Source organism: Tribolium castaneum, chromosome 6, assembly GCF_031307605.1.
Source record: "Tribolium castaneum strain GA2 chromosome 6, icTriCast1.1, whole genome shotgun sequence".
Taxonomy (NCBI): Eukaryota; Metazoa; Arthropoda; class Insecta; order Coleoptera; family Tenebrionidae; genus Tribolium; species Tribolium castaneum.
Genome location: NC_087399.1, coordinates 4,882,042 through 4,903,822, shown reverse-complemented (window position 1 = coordinate 4,903,822; position 21,781 = coordinate 4,882,042). Strand labels below are relative to the sequence as shown.

The 21,781-nt window shown below is 35.1% G+C and overlaps 6 protein-coding genes across 6 annotated transcripts; 4 read left to right on the top strand and 2 right to left on the bottom strand.

Annotated features, from left to right (window-relative positions):
- Positions 1–1,393: 1,393 nt before the first annotated feature.
- LOC660420 (equilibrative nucleoside transporter 3) lies at positions 1,394–3,138 on the bottom strand. Its single transcript, XM_966651.3, has 6 exons — positions 2,911–3,138; positions 2,622–2,868; positions 2,525–2,575; positions 1,967–2,478; positions 1,715–1,914; positions 1,394–1,669 (listed from the first exon to the last, which is right to left on the bottom strand). Exons 1-6 carry the CDS (start codon positions 3,088–3,090, stop codon positions 1,558–1,560), a joined length of 1,302 nt encoding a protein of 433 aa, XP_971744.1. The 5' UTR covers positions 3,091–3,138; the 3' UTR covers positions 1,394–1,557.
- Positions 3,139–3,910: 772 nt separating this feature from the next.
- On the top strand, positions 3,911–7,102 carry LOC660361 (angiotensin-converting enzyme 2). Its single transcript, XM_015982759.2, has 9 exons — positions 3,911–4,043; positions 4,708–4,902; positions 4,961–5,110; positions 5,159–5,252; positions 5,296–5,436; positions 5,484–5,758; positions 5,809–5,957; positions 6,005–6,562; positions 6,614–7,102. The coding sequence occupies exons 2-9, from the start codon at positions 4,714–4,716 to the stop codon at positions 7,050–7,052; spliced, it is 1,995 nt and encodes a 664-aa protein (XP_015838245.1). The 5' UTR covers positions 3,911–4,043; positions 4,708–4,713; the 3' UTR covers positions 7,053–7,102.
- A 181-nt stretch (positions 7,103–7,283) lies between these two features.
- St4 (Sulfotransferase 4) lies at positions 7,284–10,513 on the top strand. The gene is made up of 8 exons (XM_966542.4): positions 7,284–7,416; positions 7,482–9,047; positions 9,283–9,417; positions 9,466–9,565; positions 9,616–9,814; positions 9,863–9,989; positions 10,040–10,134; positions 10,185–10,513. The coding sequence occupies exons 2-8, from the start codon at positions 8,909–8,911 to the stop codon at positions 10,482–10,484; spliced, it is 1,095 nt and encodes a 364-aa protein (XP_971635.2). The 5' UTR covers positions 7,284–7,416; positions 7,482–8,908; the 3' UTR covers positions 10,485–10,513.
- A 1,416-nt stretch (positions 10,514–11,929) lies between these two features.
- On the top strand, positions 11,930–13,645 carry LOC103313347 (mucin-22-like). The gene is made up of 2 exons (XM_008196374.3): positions 11,930–12,142; positions 12,189–13,645. The coding sequence occupies exons 1-2, from the start codon at positions 11,986–11,988 to the stop codon at positions 13,562–13,564; spliced, it is 1,533 nt and encodes a 510-aa protein (XP_008194596.1). The 5' UTR covers positions 11,930–11,985; the 3' UTR covers positions 13,565–13,645.
- Positions 13,646–15,246: 1,601 nt separating this feature from the next.
- On the bottom strand, positions 15,247–20,208 carry LOC107398513 (uncharacterized). The gene is made up of 8 exons (XM_015982816.2): positions 20,050–20,208; positions 19,710–19,817; positions 19,285–19,577; positions 19,074–19,211; positions 15,945–16,029; positions 15,640–15,747; positions 15,446–15,565; positions 15,247–15,400 (listed from the first exon to the last, which is right to left on the bottom strand). Exons 1-7 carry the CDS (start codon positions 20,138–20,140, stop codon positions 15,447–15,449), a joined length of 942 nt encoding a protein of 313 aa, XP_015838302.2. The 5' UTR covers positions 20,141–20,208; the 3' UTR covers positions 15,247–15,400; position 15,446.
- A 539-nt stretch (positions 20,209–20,747) lies between these two features.
- Positions 20,748–21,758, top strand: LOC659986 (uncharacterized protein). The gene is made up of 2 exons (XM_966250.4): positions 20,748–20,950; positions 21,000–21,758. Exons 1-2 carry the CDS (start codon positions 20,847–20,849, stop codon positions 21,709–21,711), a joined length of 816 nt encoding a protein of 271 aa, XP_971343.1. The 5' UTR covers positions 20,748–20,846; the 3' UTR covers positions 21,712–21,758.
- The last annotated feature ends 23 nt before the right edge of the window (positions 21,759–21,781 follow it).

The window sequence follows — 21,781 nt, the reverse complement described above, 5'->3', positions numbered from 1 at the left end:
TTTTTCTAATAAAGCTTCATTACTTATCAGCGATCAACGAGGGCATTCTAGTAGTTGCGACGAAAGAAAATGAATGTGTTTACAGAAAATAGAGTGACTTTTAGATTGTCAGGATTCAATTATCACGAAGTTTCATTGGTAATTGACGATCAAAAAATTGAGATCAGTCCTTTAGATCCACAAATGGGTGTTACAACAAAAGTATACGCGAACAACATTTTGGGATGTACAAGTGAAAATAACACAATTACTATTAATTTTCGTAACGTGCCATCGCACATATTCGAATTCGGATCGGCTCAAGCAAAGGACCAAGCTTTCCAGCTAATACGACGTCTACTCATGTAAGAAAACGTTCTAATTTCACTTTATACAAATAAAAAAAATAATTCAATTGTACAAAAACTCCTAAATTTTTATGGGAAAGACCTGCATTTTTTATTTTTTAGTGTGTTGATTCTTAATTTGTTTTAGTGAAAATCCACGTCGAAAAAACACGTAATCGGTTGATGTCATTGACTATAAATAAAATATATACTTTATGCCCATGGTGATTGATGAGGTGATTTTCAAACTGCAAATTGCGACAAAATTTAATAAGAGATAACTACTTACAGATAAAAAGCTTTAACGATGTCGATTTTTATTACAATTTCAATACCAATTCCTACCTTTTTCTTTTTTATACTGTTTAAATTTCTTTAGGAAAACCTATTTAAATAAATAAATACTTCACCAGACTCTCTTGAAGTTTTTACCTGACAATTCCTATAAAGATGCTAGTTTACAATTTTTAACATAGAGAATAAAATGCGTAGAAATATAGTAAAATGTTTCTTTTTGAGCCCATTAGTGCTGGGTAAGGCAAAGCCGGATAATTAAAGAGCTGTTTGAACTTAGAACTGCTTAACTACTTATCATTAAACAAGCCTAGGATTGTGGGATTCCCGGAAATTGATATAAATGTGTATCTATCCAAAACGTATTTTTTTTAAAAGCCAATCAAAAGTAAAAAAAGATAAAACAAATTAAGTAAGTGGCATAAAATATGTACACTAGTATTCCATGAGAAACCCAGTCATTCCATACATTACCGGTATGTTATACTTAAAATTAGTCGTCTCTGCCAGGACATGAAATAAATTTATTCGACTGTTTTTTGCGTTCTAATTTATGTTTTCCTGCCAATTATTAAAAAAGCATAGAACGAAAAACAAAGACGAATAGAAACAAAAAATTCTGCATCAAAAAATCCCAGGAAAAAAGTCATTTTTAAAGTTGCAACTGCACTTCTTTTTTATTTTTTTCAATAATAATTTAAATTATTCGTCTAAAGAAGGAATTTGGAGTTATGTGATAAATTACTGCAAAATGAAATACAAACTGAGTCTAGTAAGTCTAATAAATTTTTATTACAACTCCGAAAAAATTTGATAAATTAATAAACTTTTAATACAACTCAAAAAAATTGAATCGTATTCAATAATCAAAACTTTACGGTATAACAATATTAAAAGTAAACAGATTAAGATCAAAGACAAGCTTAAAACAGCTCAATTACAAAAGGTTCACAGTAACCATATTGACACAAGAAAACAGTCCCATCTGCAGCCCTACCATAACCATATTGACATGATACGCGTCTTTCAGTTCTTCCTGAGTAACCAATCTAAAAAAACATTTGTCAAAGAACGACTAGTTACTTTAGACGTACTTTTTGATGTTGTAGTACGTTCGGTTCATGATATAGGCCCCAGAAATATTCGATACAATCACAATGATAATATACTGATAATCATGAGGTAGCAACACTGGTAAATGGTGACGCGGTTGGGCATTAGCCAATATAAACAACGGTATCATCGTAACCATTCTTAGTGCAACAAAAGCGATCCAACCAACATTGCTCAGTTTCTAAAATTTGTAAAAAATTTATAACTAAATTGGGGTTTAAAACTCTACCTACAAGATCGAATCTAAACGCTATGTTTCGTCCAACCAAATCGCAAATTCCTGCCAACCAGTAACTTATAACCGGAATGAAGTAAACGTCGTTCCAAGGCCCTTGTCCCTCGCCTTCTGACACGACCAAAGCATTGGGACAAGCGTCAATTGTGAATATAAGAAGTCCCATGACAATAATCGGCGACCATATAATTTTCAACAAACGCCAGCCCTCTTTCAAAGAGACTCGCTTTTCCTTAGAACCATCGACATAGTTTCGCATGTGGTGCAAATAAAATTTATTTTTCCCGGTGAAAATGATAAAAATTAGTGTTAGACCAACCACACCAACACCCAGCAAAAAATACAGCAAGGCACTGTGTTGCACCGACAAACCAGAAGCCAGAGAAAAAATCTGAAGACTGGAAGTAGTTATTCTCGCTAAAGTGCCCCCTGTCAAGTACGGGGCCAAATAACTTTGGGGGAAGTTGGCCAAAATCGTGTACACAGTGATCGTAAAAACGGCATTCAGTGCTAAAAACGAAATTAAGAGACTTGTTAATTGCCAGAAACCACCCACAGTTAATTCCAGCTGTGATCACCATAACCAGCCCGAAAAACTCCTCTTGCCCTAAACTATCAGTTAGAAAAAAGCACAAAAGTCCGCCCATACTCACAAGAATCCGTATCAATTTCCACAAAAACGGACAAAATCGCGAAAAGCACGAATATTATTGAAAAAATTCCAATCACCCGCACTCTGACTCGGATCAAGTGCCCGAACAAAACCCCCACGATCAAAAAAGCCACTTCTGTTATTTCCAAAGTTATGTTAATCGAGGCGTTAAATTCCGCCTGCAGGTACGTCCGAAATTCCGAATTCGTTTCATTAATTGAAGTGTTTCGGAACTTGTACATCCAAAACTAAAAGTGGGCTTATGTACTGTTTTAAAGCTCGTCACTTACTTCAGTCGCTGTGGTAAAAAAGCTCCAAGGCAGGAAATGAACAAGCCCCAGGAAGAAAAATAAAATGTAAACTAGGTGGAACCGATCTGGCGGAGGGTCCAGGTCCGGTTTTTCCTTCTTAATTTCACACACCGTCTCATTGTTGGTGTCTTTACTTTTGTATTTTTCTTCGTGTGACATTGTTCCGGTTTTGTTTTTCAAAGAAGGGACATTTTATACTGGCTGCGTGAAATGCAAAAGTCCTTTTTATTGCCAAATTATCTTCAAGTGTTAAGCGTAATTCTTAAGATTGCAATTACAGATTAAAGATAAATACGTCGCGGAATTTGAATATAATTGACAGGTGCGTTATCCCCCATTAATTAGGAACAAAATAATTAATTAACAGTGTGTTAAGCGTGAGACGTTGCAAAATGAGTCAAAATTATTGGCAGAATAACACGAATCATTCTGACTTACTCCATGATTTAAGGAGGCCTAAGCTTTAACAAAAGGTGACTAGAAAAATATTTTTTTGATAAGTATCAATTAAAATTGCTTTATTTTCTTGTTTTGTAATGCAAAGTGGTTTATTGTTTCTTATCTTTTCTATTGTCTCACCATCTGGAATCAATATTAATATTACTATTACCTTTGCACCCTTCAAAGGAATGCATCCACTGTCAAACGACATCATTTTTTTCACAGTAATTAGAAGTAGTTTTTTACGATTATACGCCGCAAAAATCCTAACATTTCATTAAATTTTCCCAAAATAATCGTCAAATAACTACCGTGGAACCAAGTTTCTTGTCATTTAAGAAAGCAGTCGAATTGACCAACGTAAATATAAATCAAGCGTTTTATTCACATCTTATTAATTATCTTGAGGTTTCTCTTAGGGCAGCTCGGTGTTTTCTCCAGTCGAATTTAAAGACCATTTTAGAGTTATGTCCTATTGTCGTCATTAATGCCACAAAGCAGCCCATAATGTAAGTGTTTACACCAATTGTATACCGAATAGAATTTACGATAAGATCGTCCTTATCTCTGATTGTGGCACAGTTTCAATTCAATTTGTCGAGTTTCAACAATTTAGTTTCCAGCATTCGTTTAAAAATAAATACTTCTTTAATGATAAAATCGGATGCAAGGTGGGTGTTATTTAGGTATTTTTTAAGATTCAAGTTGTCTGCTGAACTGCTGAATAAAATGCACAATCTAACAATCGATAGGAAATTTTTTCGATGATAAAACGGATAGGGGAAGGACGATCATTGCCCAGATATAAAGTTGCGGCTGCAGATGCAGTCCATAAAATACGTGTCCAAAATCTTACTGGAATGACTAAGGTCATACCATCCCAACTTTCACTCGTTTCTTCAGTTTCTCTTAAACCGTGACAATGTCAGATCGATTATTCACAGAAATAAGCATAAACATGTTAATTCCGAGTGCACGAAAACCGCAAATATGAAGAGATAACAGCGCAATTGTCCCCAGAATACGAAAGTCTAGTAACCATCGGTAGAAATCTTATCAAGGCAATGACAATATTTTGACCGTTGCACCAGGTTTGTTTCATGATTCACGAGGTTTGTGAATAGTTACAAATCCACAACTGTTTAGAGTGCAAGCTTATTTGGTCTACTTTTGACTATTTTCATGTAAAACTATTGTTTTTCACTGGTGAGTTAATTAATTACCGTTTGTTTCACAGAAATGTGAGTAGCCTTGAACCTGTTTTGAAATATTTACCTGTGTATTGTGTGCATTATGTAAACAACAAATGTTGGATTATGAATGTAATGCTTTCAGCCCGAAATGAATATTTCCCCAAGTCTATCGAAATTTTTATTTATTTTGATCTTGCTGTCCGTAATTCGGGGACAAGAAGAAAATGAAGAACTGTTAGCCGAAATACAACTCTCCAATGTAGAATTGCAAGACGATTGCGAAAATGTAGCAAATAAATACAAATCGTCAATAATAGACAATACTTTTACAGAAAAGGTGGGTAATAAATAAAGCCAATCAACTAATTTTCATTTCTTTTAATACAAAATTCAAGATTACAGCACAAGAAATTCACAGCAAATTGTTACGAACTCAGTCTGAAACATTACGACCTTTTGGCGACATTCCCTACGATCTTCAGAGAAACTGGGAATTGATCGTCAAACCCGGCGATGCAATTCTGGAAGAGCCAGACTGGAGTACTGTAAGTGAAAAACGAAAGTAGTCACTAAATTACATTCAGGGTTTTTAGTTAGTATCGTATGAGGTTGGCATCGACGAGTTAATTCACACTTTTAAAGTTCATTGCAAAAACAATACGAAAAATTGTGTTGAAGTCAAGAGAGGTAAGTTTTACAAATTGTACGAAAAAATCTAATCAGTTTCCAGGCTATGATGACTTGCTCGAAACGTCAAGAAATGCAACTTTACGGAAGAAGAGTTGGTCCGCTTGGCAGACGCTACTTTCGACCAAATTCAACAAATTCCACTCGGTTTTGAATCTCATTAACAAAGCGGCTCGACTGAATGGTTATTTTTTTGAAAAATGACGCAATAATCTAAACTATGTCTTGTAGAATTTGACGACCCTAAGTTATACTGGGAGAAGTTACAAGATCTAGAAGGCGCGTATAACTTAGCCGATGGTTTCTGGGACCAAATCAAACCATTTTACACGAAGTTACAAAATTACATCAAGACCCGGCTTTTGCGTTTTTACAAAACAACTAGTGACGACATCCCTGTGTACCTTTCGGGTTCAAATTTTGGGGACGACTGGAGCAGCATTGCCAACATAATCCTACCCCATCCTCAAATCTATTACTATGCGGAGTCTTACCTCAACCAAACTGTATTTTTAAAATAATTTTACTCGCACTAGAAATAATACATGTTTTCCAGTCAATCAAAGAAATTTACAAAATGGCCGAGCAAGTCACTAAGGACTTGGCCTTAGGCCCTTTGGGCCCCAAATTTTGGGCCAATAGCCGCTTCAATTTGCCCTTCTGTGAGAACCACGTGGTTACGTTCTGCTCGCAGGAACATTCCGAGTGAGTTTGCCATTTTCCCACATTTAATTTTATTAACAATTTTACAGAGTGTTCACTTGCGATAAAACATCATGGGTCCACTATTTAAACTCATTTGAGACGGCAATTGACGTGGCGTTACGTAGCGTCAATTATGTTGATTTGGCAAGACTGAAGTTGCGATATTCCGCCATTGACGACGCCATTGTTGGTCTCGGATCGATTTTTGCTATCAAGAATCTGCGAGTCAAAGGAGTCTGGGACTACGAATTGTTCCAAAACAATGATAATGAAATGAGCGAACTTTTATTAATTGCACTGAGAGTTTTGCCGAAACTTCCGTACTATCTGGCCGCCGATAAATGGCGGCTGGAAGTATTGCAAAATGGTGGAGGCGCCATGACGGCCACGTGGTGGAACTTGCGGAAGGAGTTGCAAGGAATTGGGGGAGTTTTCAACAACGAAACCGATTTTCTTGGCGATTCGTTCATTGTTTCGAATCGGCCATATTTGAGTAAATTCCTCGGAACCATCTTGCAGTTTCAATTGCTGGAACATTACCGAAACGGGTGGCAATATGCCAACGAAAGCCTTGCGGCTAATTTCGGAAACGACGATAATTTCTTGTAAGAAAAACCAAAAAAACACAATTTTCATTCTAATAATCGTTATTTTAGAACAATGTTGCACGACAGGACGTCCAGTGATTGGCCAGCATTGATTAACGGTTTTGGGGTTTACGAATTGTCGGCGACCCCACTTTTGGATTACTTTGCTCCGCTAAATGATTATCTGGACGCGACACTGAATACGGAACAAGTTGTGCCTTCAACGACCCCAAAGCCCACAAAAGCCCAGAAAATTAAAACTCTTATTGTTAAAAAGACAAACGTAACAGAGACAGATGAAGATGTGCAAAATGATGAACCGGAGCCCGAAGTTCCGAGACATATTCTTGAAGATCGTGAAGAAACTCCCAATCACGCCATGGAAAAAATAACAGTTTTTATAGGAGTGGGGCTTTTGGCGGGTGTCGCTGCCATTATAGGATTTGTGATACTTAGGAAAAAAATGACGGGGAGAGGACGGACGAATAATAGGCGCTTTGAGACTTGATTTTTATGTGTATTAAATTATTATTTTGTAATAAAATGTTTTAAATTTGAGTCTAACCTGACCCACTTTCCCCTACAACGTTACGCCACTGTTTGGAAATTGCATTATAACCAACTAATAACTCAATAAAATATTATTTAAGCACAATTATCCCTAATAATTGACTAAACAAATAACATATTGCTTAGGCCAGCTTTATAAACTATTTTAACTAATTAATAGTTTGTTACGGCCCTGGATTCGGTGGGTTCGGTTCTTAGGTTGGCAATACGGCTGTCATAGTACTGAAGTGGAAAAAGCTGCACGTTTTTTCCGACTATGATCAGCAAAAATAAAAAATTTTTGCGAAACTTCCGCATAAAAGGTGCGTATTTAATTATCTCATCTACTTACATAATCAAATTATTACATTAAACCTTACCTTGACAGATAACCAAGAATGAAGGTGAAGGCTCGTAATAACTCCAAGTTATCAAATTCGTCGTAATAATGACTCCAGTTAAATATTCTGGGCTCCATTTGAGTCCTGATCTGCATTCTACATTGTTTGGAACACTTAGATATTTTCCTGCAATGTATTTTTGGGGTTAGAGTTTACCGGTTTTTACCAACTTGGCAAACCGAAACCTCAAACTAATCGATTTTTCCCACAATGGTTTAATGAAATCACCCGAAGTTGAATATGTTGACAAATAAGGCAAACTTGATTATGACATGACTATTGTGGGTATATTTCGTCTTAACGATGATTTCCACTTCTTTTGAATCACTTCGAAATGTTGTTACTTTATAGATATATTTGGCTGTTTTTGCGCTGTAGCTTATGCTTCAATTGGATTACAATGTTCTTGTTACATTTCGATGCTTAGAAAGTACCGGAAAACTTTCTTTTTTCTTCTCTTTGAAAGCACAGGGCTCTGTATGTAAACAAATTAAGGCAAACGTGGTAACTTTGGGTCATCTATTTCAAGGATCGTACCACTTGACTTGTTGGATAAATTCTACGTTGTTCGAAACGTTTTTCTAATTTATTTACTGGGTTTTTGTGCTGCGGTCATCAAATGTATTTTTTGTTTTGTTAAAGTTGATTCATTTTAGCGAAGTGTTGAGACGGAAATACTTTTTCTTCTTCTTCTTTCTTCTCTGCCAGAGTTGAATATGTTGACAAATTAAGGCAAACGTGGTTGCCTTAAACCCTTAAAAAATAGGTTCGTAGCCACTAGATCATACCGTTTTTTGTTGCTGATGTAACAAATAAGAATCTTTCTACACGATGTAATATCTCAAAAGCAAAAGGAATTTACATTTACAGTCCTTTTGGTTTTGATGTAAGAAGTGACTAAAATGTTGCATGCACTAAAGAAAGTGTCCTAAATTTTACACAAAACATTTTCTTTTTTGTTTCTTTAAAAATGTTTGTGTTACTTTCACCACTTTAACAGTGCTTTATGGAGTGACAAGTAATGTTTTATTCATTGAACTTCACGCCATACACGTGGACACCCTTTCTGTTTATTTGTTCTTTTCGGAAGTTAATCACTAAACCAATATTTGTTACCTTATTGTAAGATGTTTTGTACTTATAAACATTAATAAAAAATAAACCTTTACAAATTTGTCTTTTACTTAAGCCTACTATAAAATATTTTCCCTTGGACCCTTTGTGTCATTTCCCAACTCCGCTTAGTGGATCGTCATAGCCCGATTAATTTCTGTATTAAACTACAGACTCACTTTCACAAAATTATAGTCATCGGCACGCAAATAAATCGGGTAAATACTAGACAAAGCACACGTGGTGAGTGGTGGAAATGAACAGTTGGTAGAATTACTCAGTAGTTCTGCATGCTTTGGTGATGATGGATAAACAAACGGGCGAAGATTCCTTCAAAGATGCGTTTCATAATAATAACGAAATTGAGTGGCATAAATTTCCTTACAAAATTAGTGACGTTGACGAAAAAATTAATTCGGAACTTTTGAAAGATTTCACCGGTGAGTATCGTTAAGTTGTTACCAATCTTAGAATTGGGGTCAGTTAAGCAATTTAGTAATATTGCAAGTTTACCTTTACATTCAAAACAGTAGATACAATAATATTACAATTTTTTTAGTTGATAAATAAACTTTAAGCCATTATTGTAATTACCTTGAAATTATGCAAAAATGCATTTCTTAGTGCACACTCATCAGCGATAAAATTGATAGCCTAATTGGTTATTTTTTAAAGGCGAAAGAACAGGTTTTATACAAGTTGGGCCGAAAAAATGGTTCTTCCCCAGCGCTTTTAAGCAAACCCTTGAACTTTACTATAATTTTCAACCAAGGCCCACCGATGTTTGGATTGTGACTTTCCCCCGATCAGGTACAGTCCTACCAACTCATTTATTTACTTATTAAATAAATTAACAAGGTACGACTTGGACCCAAGAATTGTTATGGTTGTTGGCAAACGATTTGAATTACGAAAAAGCATCTGAAATTCCCCTCGACGCCAGATTTCCGTTCTTAGAGTATTTTTTTTTTTTTTTAGTTTTTTCTCCAAATATTCGTATTATTGTAGATTCAGTTCTTTTGTGCACCCAGACGTTAAGGAAGAATTTTTGAATGAAAATCGTCATTCTGACGAGAAAATTGCCCTCATAAATGAGGTTACAGCACCGGCTTGGAAAACATTGGCCGAAACAACTGAAAGGAGGTTCATAAAGACACACTTACCGTTTCAGTTGTTGCCACCACATTTGTTAAAAATCGGCTGCAAAGTACGTTTCCTTTCTAATAAAAAAGCATAGCTAAAGCACTCTTAACAGGTGATTTATGTTGCGCGAAATCCCAAAGATGTCGCTGTGTCTTTCTACCATTTGAATCGCCTCTTTCGCACCCAAGGCTATACCAATGATTTTCCCAAGTATTGGCACTATTTCAAAAATGGACTACGTAAATTGTGTTAAAATAGCAATATTTTCTCTCTATTTGCACTTTTCTAGAACCGTGGACGCCTTATTGGTCGCACGTCCAAGAAGGGTGGGAAAGGCGACATGAAGAAAATCTTCTTTTTATGTTTTATGAAGATATGTTAAAAGTTTGTACTTGATTACTCTTAGATAACGAAAACATGTAATAATATTTCAGGATTTACAAGGCTGTTTACGAAAGGTGGCGACGTTTCTCGGCGTGAAATATTCAAATAAAGAGTACGAAAAATTACAAGAACACCTGAAATTTGAGAATTTCAAAAACAACAAGTCGGTGAACGCCGAATTGTTGAAAGATTTGGGAATTTTGCGAAGTGACGAGGAGGGTTTTGTGCGGAAGGGGAAGAGTGGGGGTTGGAGGAATTATTTCACAGGGGGGCTACAGGACGAAGCGGATTTTTGGATTGAGGACAATTTAAGGAAAACTGGCATCCAGTTCCCAACAGATAATTTGTAAAAGTAACAATAAAAATTATTTAATTTGTACTGATTTTTTCTTATCTTCTGTTGATTCACACAATGTGCGAACGGTAAACATTCCGGTCCGGTTATTTCGGCATAAAAGTGGGGTGCAGCAGCTTATCGTAGAAATTTTATAGTATTTGCAAAAGGTTTACCTAAGTCAGCATGCTTCGCTTTATCTTCTTCGTATTTTTAACGATTAATTTTATTAATTGTTACAAAATTTTTTACGGAAGAAGGCACTCTTTTAGACATTATAATCACCGCGTTTCACGCTATCGTTACAACGATCCGCCACCGGAATTTAATCCTTTGTTACACCACCTCCAGTATAAAGGTAAATAGGATTTTAATTATTTTTCCTAAGTAATAGAATGGCATTTTAGAAAATTTCGCGTTCGCTCAACAATGCAGATTCGACTTTGATTGTCCTTCCTACCACCGATGTGTTTGTGAACAATCATATCCATACAATAAAGTTTGTAAAAAATGTCCGCAAGATGATAAAGAAACAGAAATTACGACTAAACCAACGACTGAAGACAGTACAACAGAAAGTACCACACCCACAACTACAGAAACGACAACTGAAACAACTACAACTGAAAAAAGTACTACTACCGAAGAAACAACAACAGAACAAGAGACTACAACGGCTGTTGTAACTACCACAACGAGTGATATAACAACACAAACAACAGATGTTGTAACAACAACAGAAGTCGCCACAACAACAGATGTTTTAGAAGAAACAACAAGTAGTACCGAAAGCAGCGGTGATGTTGCAACAACTGATGATGCAGAAGTTGATCCGGAAGCTGATACAATTGAAGTAACCACTTCAAATGTTTTCAGATTCAATCTTTTCTAAGCGATGTAGTTTCTTAAAAATTAATAAAATACATACATGAAAACGAAAAATTGTGTATTTTTTTCAACATTTATGGCAGTTCTAAATAATTTGTTGAGAGCCAGAAAAAAAAAGTCATACGATTGCCGAACTGGGTCTAAGTTACATTATTTCAACTAGCTTTAAGCGATTTTAGCGTACGTAATAAATATAATGATTTTTTGATTGTGTACCCTTTTTTGGCCTCCGAAAAGAAGTTGGACCACGTCGGTTTTTAAGATTACAGCAAATATTAGTAAATGACTAAATCACGATGTGTAAATATTTGAAATAAATTCAAGTACTCGTGGTACGTACGAAAACGATAAACTTGAAATAATTGTAAGTACTTTCTGTACTATTTGAAAAATAAACGGATAAAAATATGAAAGCCTAATTTTTATTTAATAAACTGTCACGACTCATCTCTTAAAACATCCGTTTCCTTCCAGACAATATTTATCTAATCTTGGCCAAAAATCACAAATTTGGGTTAACATCTAAATAAAGTAAATAGTGACCCTTTTGGTATCTTATCTAAGAAATATTGATATGCAAATTTGAATTGTAGTGTAGTGTTACATTTTTTTGCTAACAAACGCACAAAATGTTGAAATTTTTGTTAATCACATGTTTAATTATTATAGAATATGAAACACGAAATATTTATATATCTGGTGGGTTTCACTACAAAGGAAAAGGAAACTCTAAAATTTATGTTGTAAAGTCTGAACCTCCATCACAGTTCAATCCGATAATTTCAGGTAATTCCCGAAGCGAGATTATGTCATTATTAATTTTTTATTTTAGAGTGTAATAGAAAGAAATGCGTCAGTGATGAAGTGTGTTATTACAATAAATGTTGTTACGAAAGTTTGTGTGGCCATAATATATGCAAGAGAACGTGTGACGAAACACAAGACATTGCAATTAAGGAAACAACTACTTTTGCTGCTACGGAAGATACTCATAGTACAAGTATTACTGAACTAGAAGATTCGTCTACTACTACAGAAACCACACTTTTTCCCACGACAACAACTACACTTAGCACTATTAGTTCCACTTATAATGAACCAGAAGAGACTACATTCAGTACAAGTGATATTACTGAAACTACTTCTGTTATTACGACAACCATCACAGATTCGAGTACTTCAGAAGGAACTTCTACGGTTACTACAATTTCTCCTGCTACTACAACCGTAGTTTCCTCTACTATCACAGAAAATCATACTTCGGGTACTTCAGAAGACACTTCTACAATTAGTACCACTGATTCCACAACTTATGTTACCGAAACAACTACAAATTCAACAATTATACCTACTTTTGCTTCTTCTACTGAAACTGATAGATCTGGTACTTCAGACGACTTGAAAGATCATACTTTTACTTCTAGTACTATTGTTACTAGTACTTTAACAACAACTCAATCAACTCAAACAAATGAGGACGTTAGTACTACGACTGTTGAAATTAAGACAACAAGTAAGTATGACGATACTAGTGAAGTTGAAGGAAGTGGGGCTATAAGTACTTCCTCACCAAATGTCAATAAAGATGATAATATAACGTTTGTGGACGAAGATGAAAATGGGAGCGGAAGTGGAGATGGTATAGCAATACGTCACGAAAACAAAAATCAAAAAATTGTAAAAAAAGAAGTAGAATCTGGCGATTTTATTTTTATCGATAGTACGTCAAAACCAAAAGAAGATAAATATTTTAGTATTGATGCGATATCGCAAATCGGTGTTACAACAATTCCCACATACAGCACGAAAAGTGTTACTTTACAGAAAAACAATGTAAAGAACATTTTAGAAAAGGAATTCTTCTTTGACGACAGTGAAGATGGTACTGACGATAAGTACTCCGGTAGTGGAGGTTCTCAAGATCATTATGATGGTGATAATTATTCCGGTAGTGGAGACGATGAAGATGTTGTTAGTGACAAGCACCCAGGCAATGAAGTGGATAAAATATTAATAAACGAAGAATTAGATAAAAATTCTACAGTCAAAGAAACTGACAAGGATTTTGAGGACTACTTGGACGTCATCTCCAGTGATCTTTTGGCTATGAATCTTACCAGCATCAGCGATGATTACTTCATCATTGTTGATGGTTATGACTACTCGTTTGGTGGTCAAGAAAAAGAAATTGAAGACAACATTGTTTAAATTTATCTGCTGTATAAAGTGCAAATAATGTTTTGATATTTTTATGTGTCAAGGTATCCCGAATAAAAACGTTTTTGTAAAGACTGGTTTACGTTTCCTGTTATCTAATCTCTTAAGTTTATTGGATCTTTTTCGGTTGTTTACTTTTGGGAAAACTCTAAATTTGTAAGATTCTACCCTGTTTTTCCGTGGTCTATAGATGGTCTATAGTTTTTGGTGGTCTATAGATATTTGGGGTTTATAAAAAATGATCGATTTTTGAAAAATTTTTGGTTGTCTTTAAAGTAATTATGTTTTATTTTGAGTTGTTTTCAATGATTTTTCTTGATCTTGAAAACAAAGCATTTTGTAAGTTTTTAGATCTATTTTGGATGTTTACTTTTAGGAAAACACTAAATTTGTAAGATTCTATCCTATTTTTTCGTGTGCCCAATTTTTGGTGGTCTATGGATATTTGGGTAGTTTGGGGTGAATAAAAATTAATGCTTTTTGAAGCATTTTAAAAAAAGAGATAAACTTTAAGTAAATGTAGGTAAATAAGATAAGCTGTTTATTGTTAGGATGAGACTAGTTTATTAGTTTTCAAAATGATTTCGAACAGGCCGATAATAATTTTGTAGTAAAAAATGGAACATTTAAAAAGTAAACGATATTTGAAACTTGAACAACTTTATTAGTGTAATTCCATACTTTGGGAATATAATACTGGAATTCAGTATTTCGTAGTGCAGTTGACTATCATTTCACAAGATGAAGTAAAACCGTTGGCGTGACAGGTGCAAGTGTTGCACCCCACACGCCACTGAGTGCCATTCCTCCCACATCCTGAAAAAAAAACACATTTTTTTCTACAACTACTCAAAATGCGCAAATCTACAAAGGTGTGGGTATTTATCTATAGCTGTCGTTTTAAAAAATAATTATGTACAAGAATGACAGTGTCCTTATCACGTCTCATTAAGTTTCTTTCTTATCTTTCTTATCAAACACCGCGGAAAACGAAGAGACATTATAATACGTAAATAATATACAAACATAAAAAATATAATTATAAAAAAAAGAAAAATCTAACGTAACATTGTTCACTATTATTAGATTAATTTCGAAGCATTTTTACTTCTTTTAGCATATTTTTTCGGTCAAATTAAAAACAAACCGTCCTAATATGGTTTAAAATTACCTTCCTCTTCAGTAGCCATACTGGCTATGATAAAAATACTCAGAACCAAACAAATGGAAACACAAAATTTTAGCTTCGAAAGCTCAAAAAACATTTTCTGTTGCTTTGAAAGTGTCGTACTCAACAACCGCGGTAAAACTAAAGCACTTGTTGCACTAAACAGCAATAACAATTTCTGTAAAGGCGTGGCCTTAAAATAATTTATGGACGACAATGAAAATACGTTTTGAAAAATATGTCCCTCATTACGATGTTTTATTTTTTACTTGTTTTAAATGAAAATAAAGAATTATGTTTAATTAAGTGTAGTATTATTGGTACAATTGCGGCTTTAGGAAAATGAATGGACATGATGCAATAACACCACTGTAATTACATGATCTGCTAGTTTCTTATAAAAATAAACGTATCCTTGAGTCAATAAAATATATGAAATCTATTTAAATCAAAACCGTAATTAAAAACTGTCGCAAGAGCGGGGGGATTTTCATAAACGACAACAAATAATTCAAAATTTATTACTGAAAAAAATAACGAAACAGTACACAGTAATTAGAGGCAAGCTTTCAGGGTGCAGGCAGCATTGGTTCCATCCTTGTTACAAACACAGGTGTTACAATCTTTTTTGAACGTAGTTCCGGGCTGGCAAACGGTATCTAAAACAAAAATTTAGAATTAGAAAAAATTAAACATTTCGTTACGTCAAGCTTTCGGCCCCACACAACTTTTCAAAGTACAAACAGCGTTTTTCCCATCTAAAGTACAAGTGCACGAATTGCAATCCCGTTTGAAAGTCTCGCCAGGTTTGCAAGAGAAGGCATCTGCAAGTTGGTGTCAATCAAGTGCGTCTAAATTTTTTGGTTTCCCCCAATTAATAAATAAAAATAACACTTACTTCTAGTTTTGCGCTCTAAGCAGACTTTCTTCGTGCATGACCAGAGGCCGTTGGTGCAACGACAAGAGTTGCAGTCGACTTTTTTTGTGTCGCCGTTGTTGCACTCCGCTGCAACAGATGCGTTTAAACAATCAACCTTGAATTATTATGCACAGTATGGGCATGCTTTCATTTTGTTAAAATCAGTGTGGGTCAAGTGATAGGTCATGTGTAGATAACTCGACACCAATTTGTAACAAATGTGCTAAATACAGTATTTTTCTTGGAAAATTGTAGAAACATTGTCATTGTCTAAACCACTTTACCTTCTTCGGAGACAACACTGGCAATCAGGACACTGAGCACAAGACAGCACAGGATGAGGGTCTTCATTTTAACTTGGTGTAGCTTCTTTCAAAGAGTGTCCAAAACTGATAACCAATGTTTAAAATTGCGACTTTATATATTACTAAAGATTGATAATTTCTCTGAAATAATGTTTGTACTATCAATTAATTAAGAGTATCATTGAAATGTTTGCGTCTAAAAACGGACTGTGTCAATATTAGTTTTCCATCACATATACGTGCAAATTGAAACTGGTAATTCCCGCAAATTTATACCCAGTCTAGAACTGAGCATCGGACTTAATTATGAGATAAAAACACGACGATTATTGTAATTACATTATTCTTATTGTGAATTTGAAGAGCAAGAAATTGGGTATTAGAGACACAGTCGACAAAACAAGAAAGTGGCTCAAAATCTAAAGCGAAGCTCATTTTGGGACACCACTAGGATAAATAATTCCGCATTATACAATGGTTTGCGAAGGTTAAACTTGATGACGACGACATCCAGTAGTCGCAAGAATTATTGTTGCATTTACATAAACAATGTTGTAATCTTTTCAGTTTGTCCAGATAAGTAATTTCTTGAAAAAGTATTTGAAAAATACCAAGTACTGTGCCGGTAAAGTCCAGTTTACTGGAAAATAACACGAGGTTTGCATTGTTTTTGTTTACAATTGAAAATAACAACAAACAATATTTAGAAATTTATTATCTTTATTACAGATACAAAGTTTCAAACACAGGTAGTACGTAAAGTTCCGTTTTGATAATCACAATCCAAAGAATTAAAAGAAAAAAAATAGTAATTTTTTAATTCTCTATATTGACAGTGTTTTGTAATGGCGGAATTTTATAAAATGGCTAACGTAAAAAATTACAAAATAATAAATTTAAGAGTCAAAATAAATTGTTTTGTTTGGTGTTTGTGTTCCAAAAATTTCTTTAAAAAAATTAGTTATTTTTTTGATCTTCAACATTCATCAAAATTTAGACTTTTACGGATTCTAGATAGACTTTTATTAACACCTGAAGAGATATTACCACTTTATGTCTATGAAAACAGAACTCAATGCTTATGAAAACATAATAGTCTTGTATTAAAATATTATGGACACAAATCAGTTTTTCGTACAAAAATTTTAATGGCAAAAGACGGTTCTAATGAAAAAAAAAACTTATTTGTGGAAGGAAACAGTAATTATATGTTATGATTGTTATGAAAACTATCAGTTTTCTGTAATTCGAACTGAAATGGACTAGAAGTTAAAGCAAGTTCTAAATTTTTCTTCATTTAATTGTTTTCTGTCACAAGATTATTTTACATTTTTGTTACTTTCTTGTTGAAAATTGCAAATTGCAGAGTTAATTACAGAGTTTTTGTCTTCACATTTACATCAAAAACAGTTTTCTGATACGGAATTTGACCCTGTTTCTGTGTTTTTGTATCTACATTTTCATCTAGATTTTTTTTGCCAAAATTAATAGCATTTTTTTCAAAATAAATCAAATACTGGTCCAACTTTTTTTTACAAAAATTCCTCCGAATGAATTAGCTGTGGTGCCAATATTAAAACTATTTAACATGTCTGTTAAAAGAGCATCTCTTGCAAAAGTATTTACTGTAATCTGTTCCTAATTTTAAAATAAAAAAATATAAAAAATAGGTATAAAATGATTCGTTTTTTTTAATACGTATTCATTAACATTCATTCAATTCAAAATGTGCAACAAAAAAAATGTCCTATCAAATTTTATTGTCTTTTTAAAGCTGTACAAGGGGTTCGCTAATTTTTGTCGGGTGTTAGAAAGGGTTCGCAAGGTGAAAAAGGTTGGGAACCACTGCTCCATTTAAATACTTATATTAAATGTAAGCTAGAAAATGTGAGCTACACAACGAATGAACCGGCATAAAGATTTTTTTCGAGTAGGAGAGGTCTACTGTAATTTTATCACGTATTTTTACCAAAAAACACTTAAATAAATACAGTTAATCCTAATGGGAAGTAAAAATTTTAATATATTAATATTTAATAATTACATTCTTACAAAAATGTCCGTTGTGAAGAGGTGTCCGTTATTCGGAGGTGTCCATTAAGGAAGGTTTCACTGTCTAGAGGATTATTATTAATCGTGGTGTATTGTAATACGTAGTTTATTCAGGAAAGTATTTCAACAATTTCTTGAAAAACTTGTTGAGAGATTATTACATATGTTAGTAAATATATACAACATGGGTTTAACATTATAATATTGGTATTTATTGAGTTTAATCAAAGTTTAATTCGAGTAAGACGTAAATATTTTCTCATGAAATGCCGTGTCACTATTTCATTAAATTGTTACGAAAGTTTCCCAGACAATCTTCGCTGTGTTCAATACTCAAATTTATAATTAAATATAAAATGGCAAATTTACTTTATCTAAATAGCACCCAGTTATCACAAACTCTTAAATAACCACTTCCGATCATATCAAAATTGTAGCACCTTATCCGGAAATTTCATTTTTATAATTAGTTCAAACCCAGATGTGTCAACATGCACCTCGTTTCATTAATTGTGCTCTTAATTTCGACAAATGTTTATTGCAATGAAAAAGAGAAAAATTCCATCGTTGGTCACTTCCCAAAGTTCGATTTAGAAGTTGACGTTAAGTTCAAAAGTGCCGGCCATCATGACCATGAAGAGGTGTTTAAACACACTTTCGACTTGAACAAACTGAACGACAAAACTGGAGAAACTGACTCTACAGTTCAATTAGACAATCGAAATAATTTCGGGGCAAACCCCACAACCCTTGAACCACGGTCTCCGCAAAAAGAGAAGGAAACTTTCGTCGATGATGAAGACGAGTTTGGAAAAAATTCCGAAGGCAGTGGAAGTGGGAGTGGCGATTATAGTCCAGGCAAGGAATCCGGCGACATGTTGGTGTTCCCTGATTAAGTAATTTTGTACAACTTCAATTAATAAAGAATTAAAACCAATTGCTTTATTTTTATTTTTAGTATAGACAGTTTCATTAAATACAAATAAAATAAATATGGTATAAGATAAACGGGATACTGCAATCCTCCTGAGTCTTAAAACTAGGCTAAAATCAGTTTGGCCGTGTTGCGTTTGCCACAGCTTCCGCACACTTTTTCAGCGTACAGACGGCATTTTTCCCGTCCGGGGTGCACGTGCACGTGTTGCAATCCTTCTTGAACGTCTGGCCGGGAGTGCAAGAAAAGTCATCTAGAATTTAGGCAAAATCAGACCCGAATTTTGGTTTAACAAAGCTACTCTACAACGGTTAGGGTAATTATTTAAATCTAAAGAGTGACATTCAAACTGGGGGTCGTGCCACCGCCAGTATCCGAGTGATTACTAATTGACTCAGTGGTGTTAAAAAAATTAGCAACAGTTGATTCGGTTACGGTGTCATTCAAAGCAATGGTGGCGTTATTGGGCGGTGCGTCCGTCGCCGGCGGTTCGGTGAGCGGGCACAAGTTTTCCGTGCAAAGATAGCCCGTTTTCTCGATATTGCAATAGCAAGTGTTGCAGTCGATCTTGAAGTAATCGTTAGGGGCACACGGGGTGTTTTTTAAGTCAGCGGCCACGGGCACACCTGCAAAACACTTGTAAGAAACTCGTTCTACACTAAGTATTTGTACTCTTACAAGTGTTTTGTTACGCTAAAAGCAGATGAGTGTGTTAGACTTACAAATACTTAGTCAGAATGGTGGAAGCGCCAACGTACCTCTTTTTCCGCGGTCTGGACACTTCTTTTCCGTGCACTCGAAGGCGCCGTTTGTGCACTTGCAGAAGTTGCAGTCTTTGAACTTCGTATCGCCCACTTTGCATTGTTCTGAAAATCAGTGAAACGATTATTTATTCTAGATTTTCAATCAGTGACTCTCTTTGTGAGGGTTACAAAGTTTGATAACCTTTTATCAGGGATGTGGAGCACGAGCTAATTTTGGAAGAAGTGCGTCAAACGGGTCGAAAATTTCGTACTGATTTTTTTGGTAAATTTATTTGGGTTTCATTACAACTGATAACAAGTTAAAAACTCGAAAATTACACAATTAATTTCCCACCTGTATGAGGGTCTGAAACTTCACTGTCGCTGTTACTGGCACTAGCAACAGCAACACCCACAAGAAGTAAAACCCAAACAAACGAATTCATTGCCGACGAGATGCTACTTCATTCAATGATCTTCCAAAACTGATAATGCTGTAAAACTGCGACCTTTATATTGATAGCTGTGTGGGTATAGGTCATTCCAGTGTTTGAACAGAAATCACGAAAAGAAAATAATGAACAAACGAAACTATTCACCATGCGTAAATAGCTCCCCTCAAAGTTGTCATTTATTATGTTATTGAGGAATAAATTATAAAATCCAAAAAAGAGGATGAAAAAATCCACCAGGAGGTAATGGTGTACGTAGGGTCTTAAAGAAAATTTGGAGAATGTAGTAGTCTTTATTGTAGCAACGTTTTCTTTGTACACCACAAAGTTTTACAACAGATAAATGTGTCCTTCTGGTTTGGGGTAATCAAAATATTAATTTTATGGTGTATAAAGAAAAATTTGGAATACAGCCTACAAAACAATTCTAAATGAGAAACAGCTGTAGAAAGGGATCGGAGAAGAATATTGAGAAAAATCTACGGAAGAGTAAAGAAGTAATGCCAAAGAATAATTTAGAAACGAAATTAAAGAAGAATTTTGAAACTTTTTTGATTCTTTTTTAAACATGGAGAGTTATGGTGCCTTTTGTTGGCAATGCTCTCCCCCTGCTGTCAGAAAGCCGAAGCTGCTGTCAGTCACCTAAATATTTACATTTTAATTTGTATTTTAACTCTTTATTTTCTATTTATTGTAAAAAATGGTTGATTCAACCGAACATGACGACTTGCTTTTTGCCATGTTGAAGGAGTGCAAGACCTTGCCCATATTTCTGAACCACATATTTGGTTTTTTAAACCGAAGGTAATCCTTTTATTTACAAACACAGACATAACCACAAACTTCTGTCCAGAACTGATTTTTACCACATTGCGACTGACCCGAACTGTCCCGTGGGGCTCCCCCCGGGTCTAGCAGAGCAGACAGTCAAGCAGATATTTTACAAGTGGAAGCCAGACGACAAAACCGTCGAAAAACCCCCAACTCCCCCTGACACGCCTTCGGCCTCCAAACCAAAAAAGCAGCCCCCTGACCCCAAATTCACGCCGTCAGACTCGTACAACGGGGCCACGTATGAGCACTACAGCTGGTCGCAGACCTTGCTAGAAGTGGACGTGGTCGCCAAAATTCCCGAAAACACAACAGCCAAAGACTTGTCCGTGAAAATCGCAACGGATCGGATTGAAGTGAAATTAAAGGACGGGACGGTGGTCCTCGAAGGCGAGTTGTGCGAGAAATGTAAACACAACGACGCGATTTGGTCGCTGGAGAGAAACAAACTTTGTATCCACTTGGATAAAAGCAGGGAGGTTTGGTGGAATTGCCTGGTCAAGAGCGAGCCAAAGCTTGATATAAGCTCGTTGGACTGCTCGAGGCCCTACGAGGAACTGTCCGAGGAGGCGCAAGCCAAAATTGAAGAGCTGCAATGGAACCAGGAACGCAAAAGACTGGGTTTGCCCACCTCTGATGAGTTACAAATGCAAGACATTCTGAAACGGTCGTGGAACTGCGAGGGCTCGCCCTTCAGTGGGCCCTACGACCCCAGCACGGTCAAATTTAATTAAACGAATTTATTTATTTATTATATTAAGTTATACACTTAAAATATTGACACTTTTTTGTTCCGTAAAAATG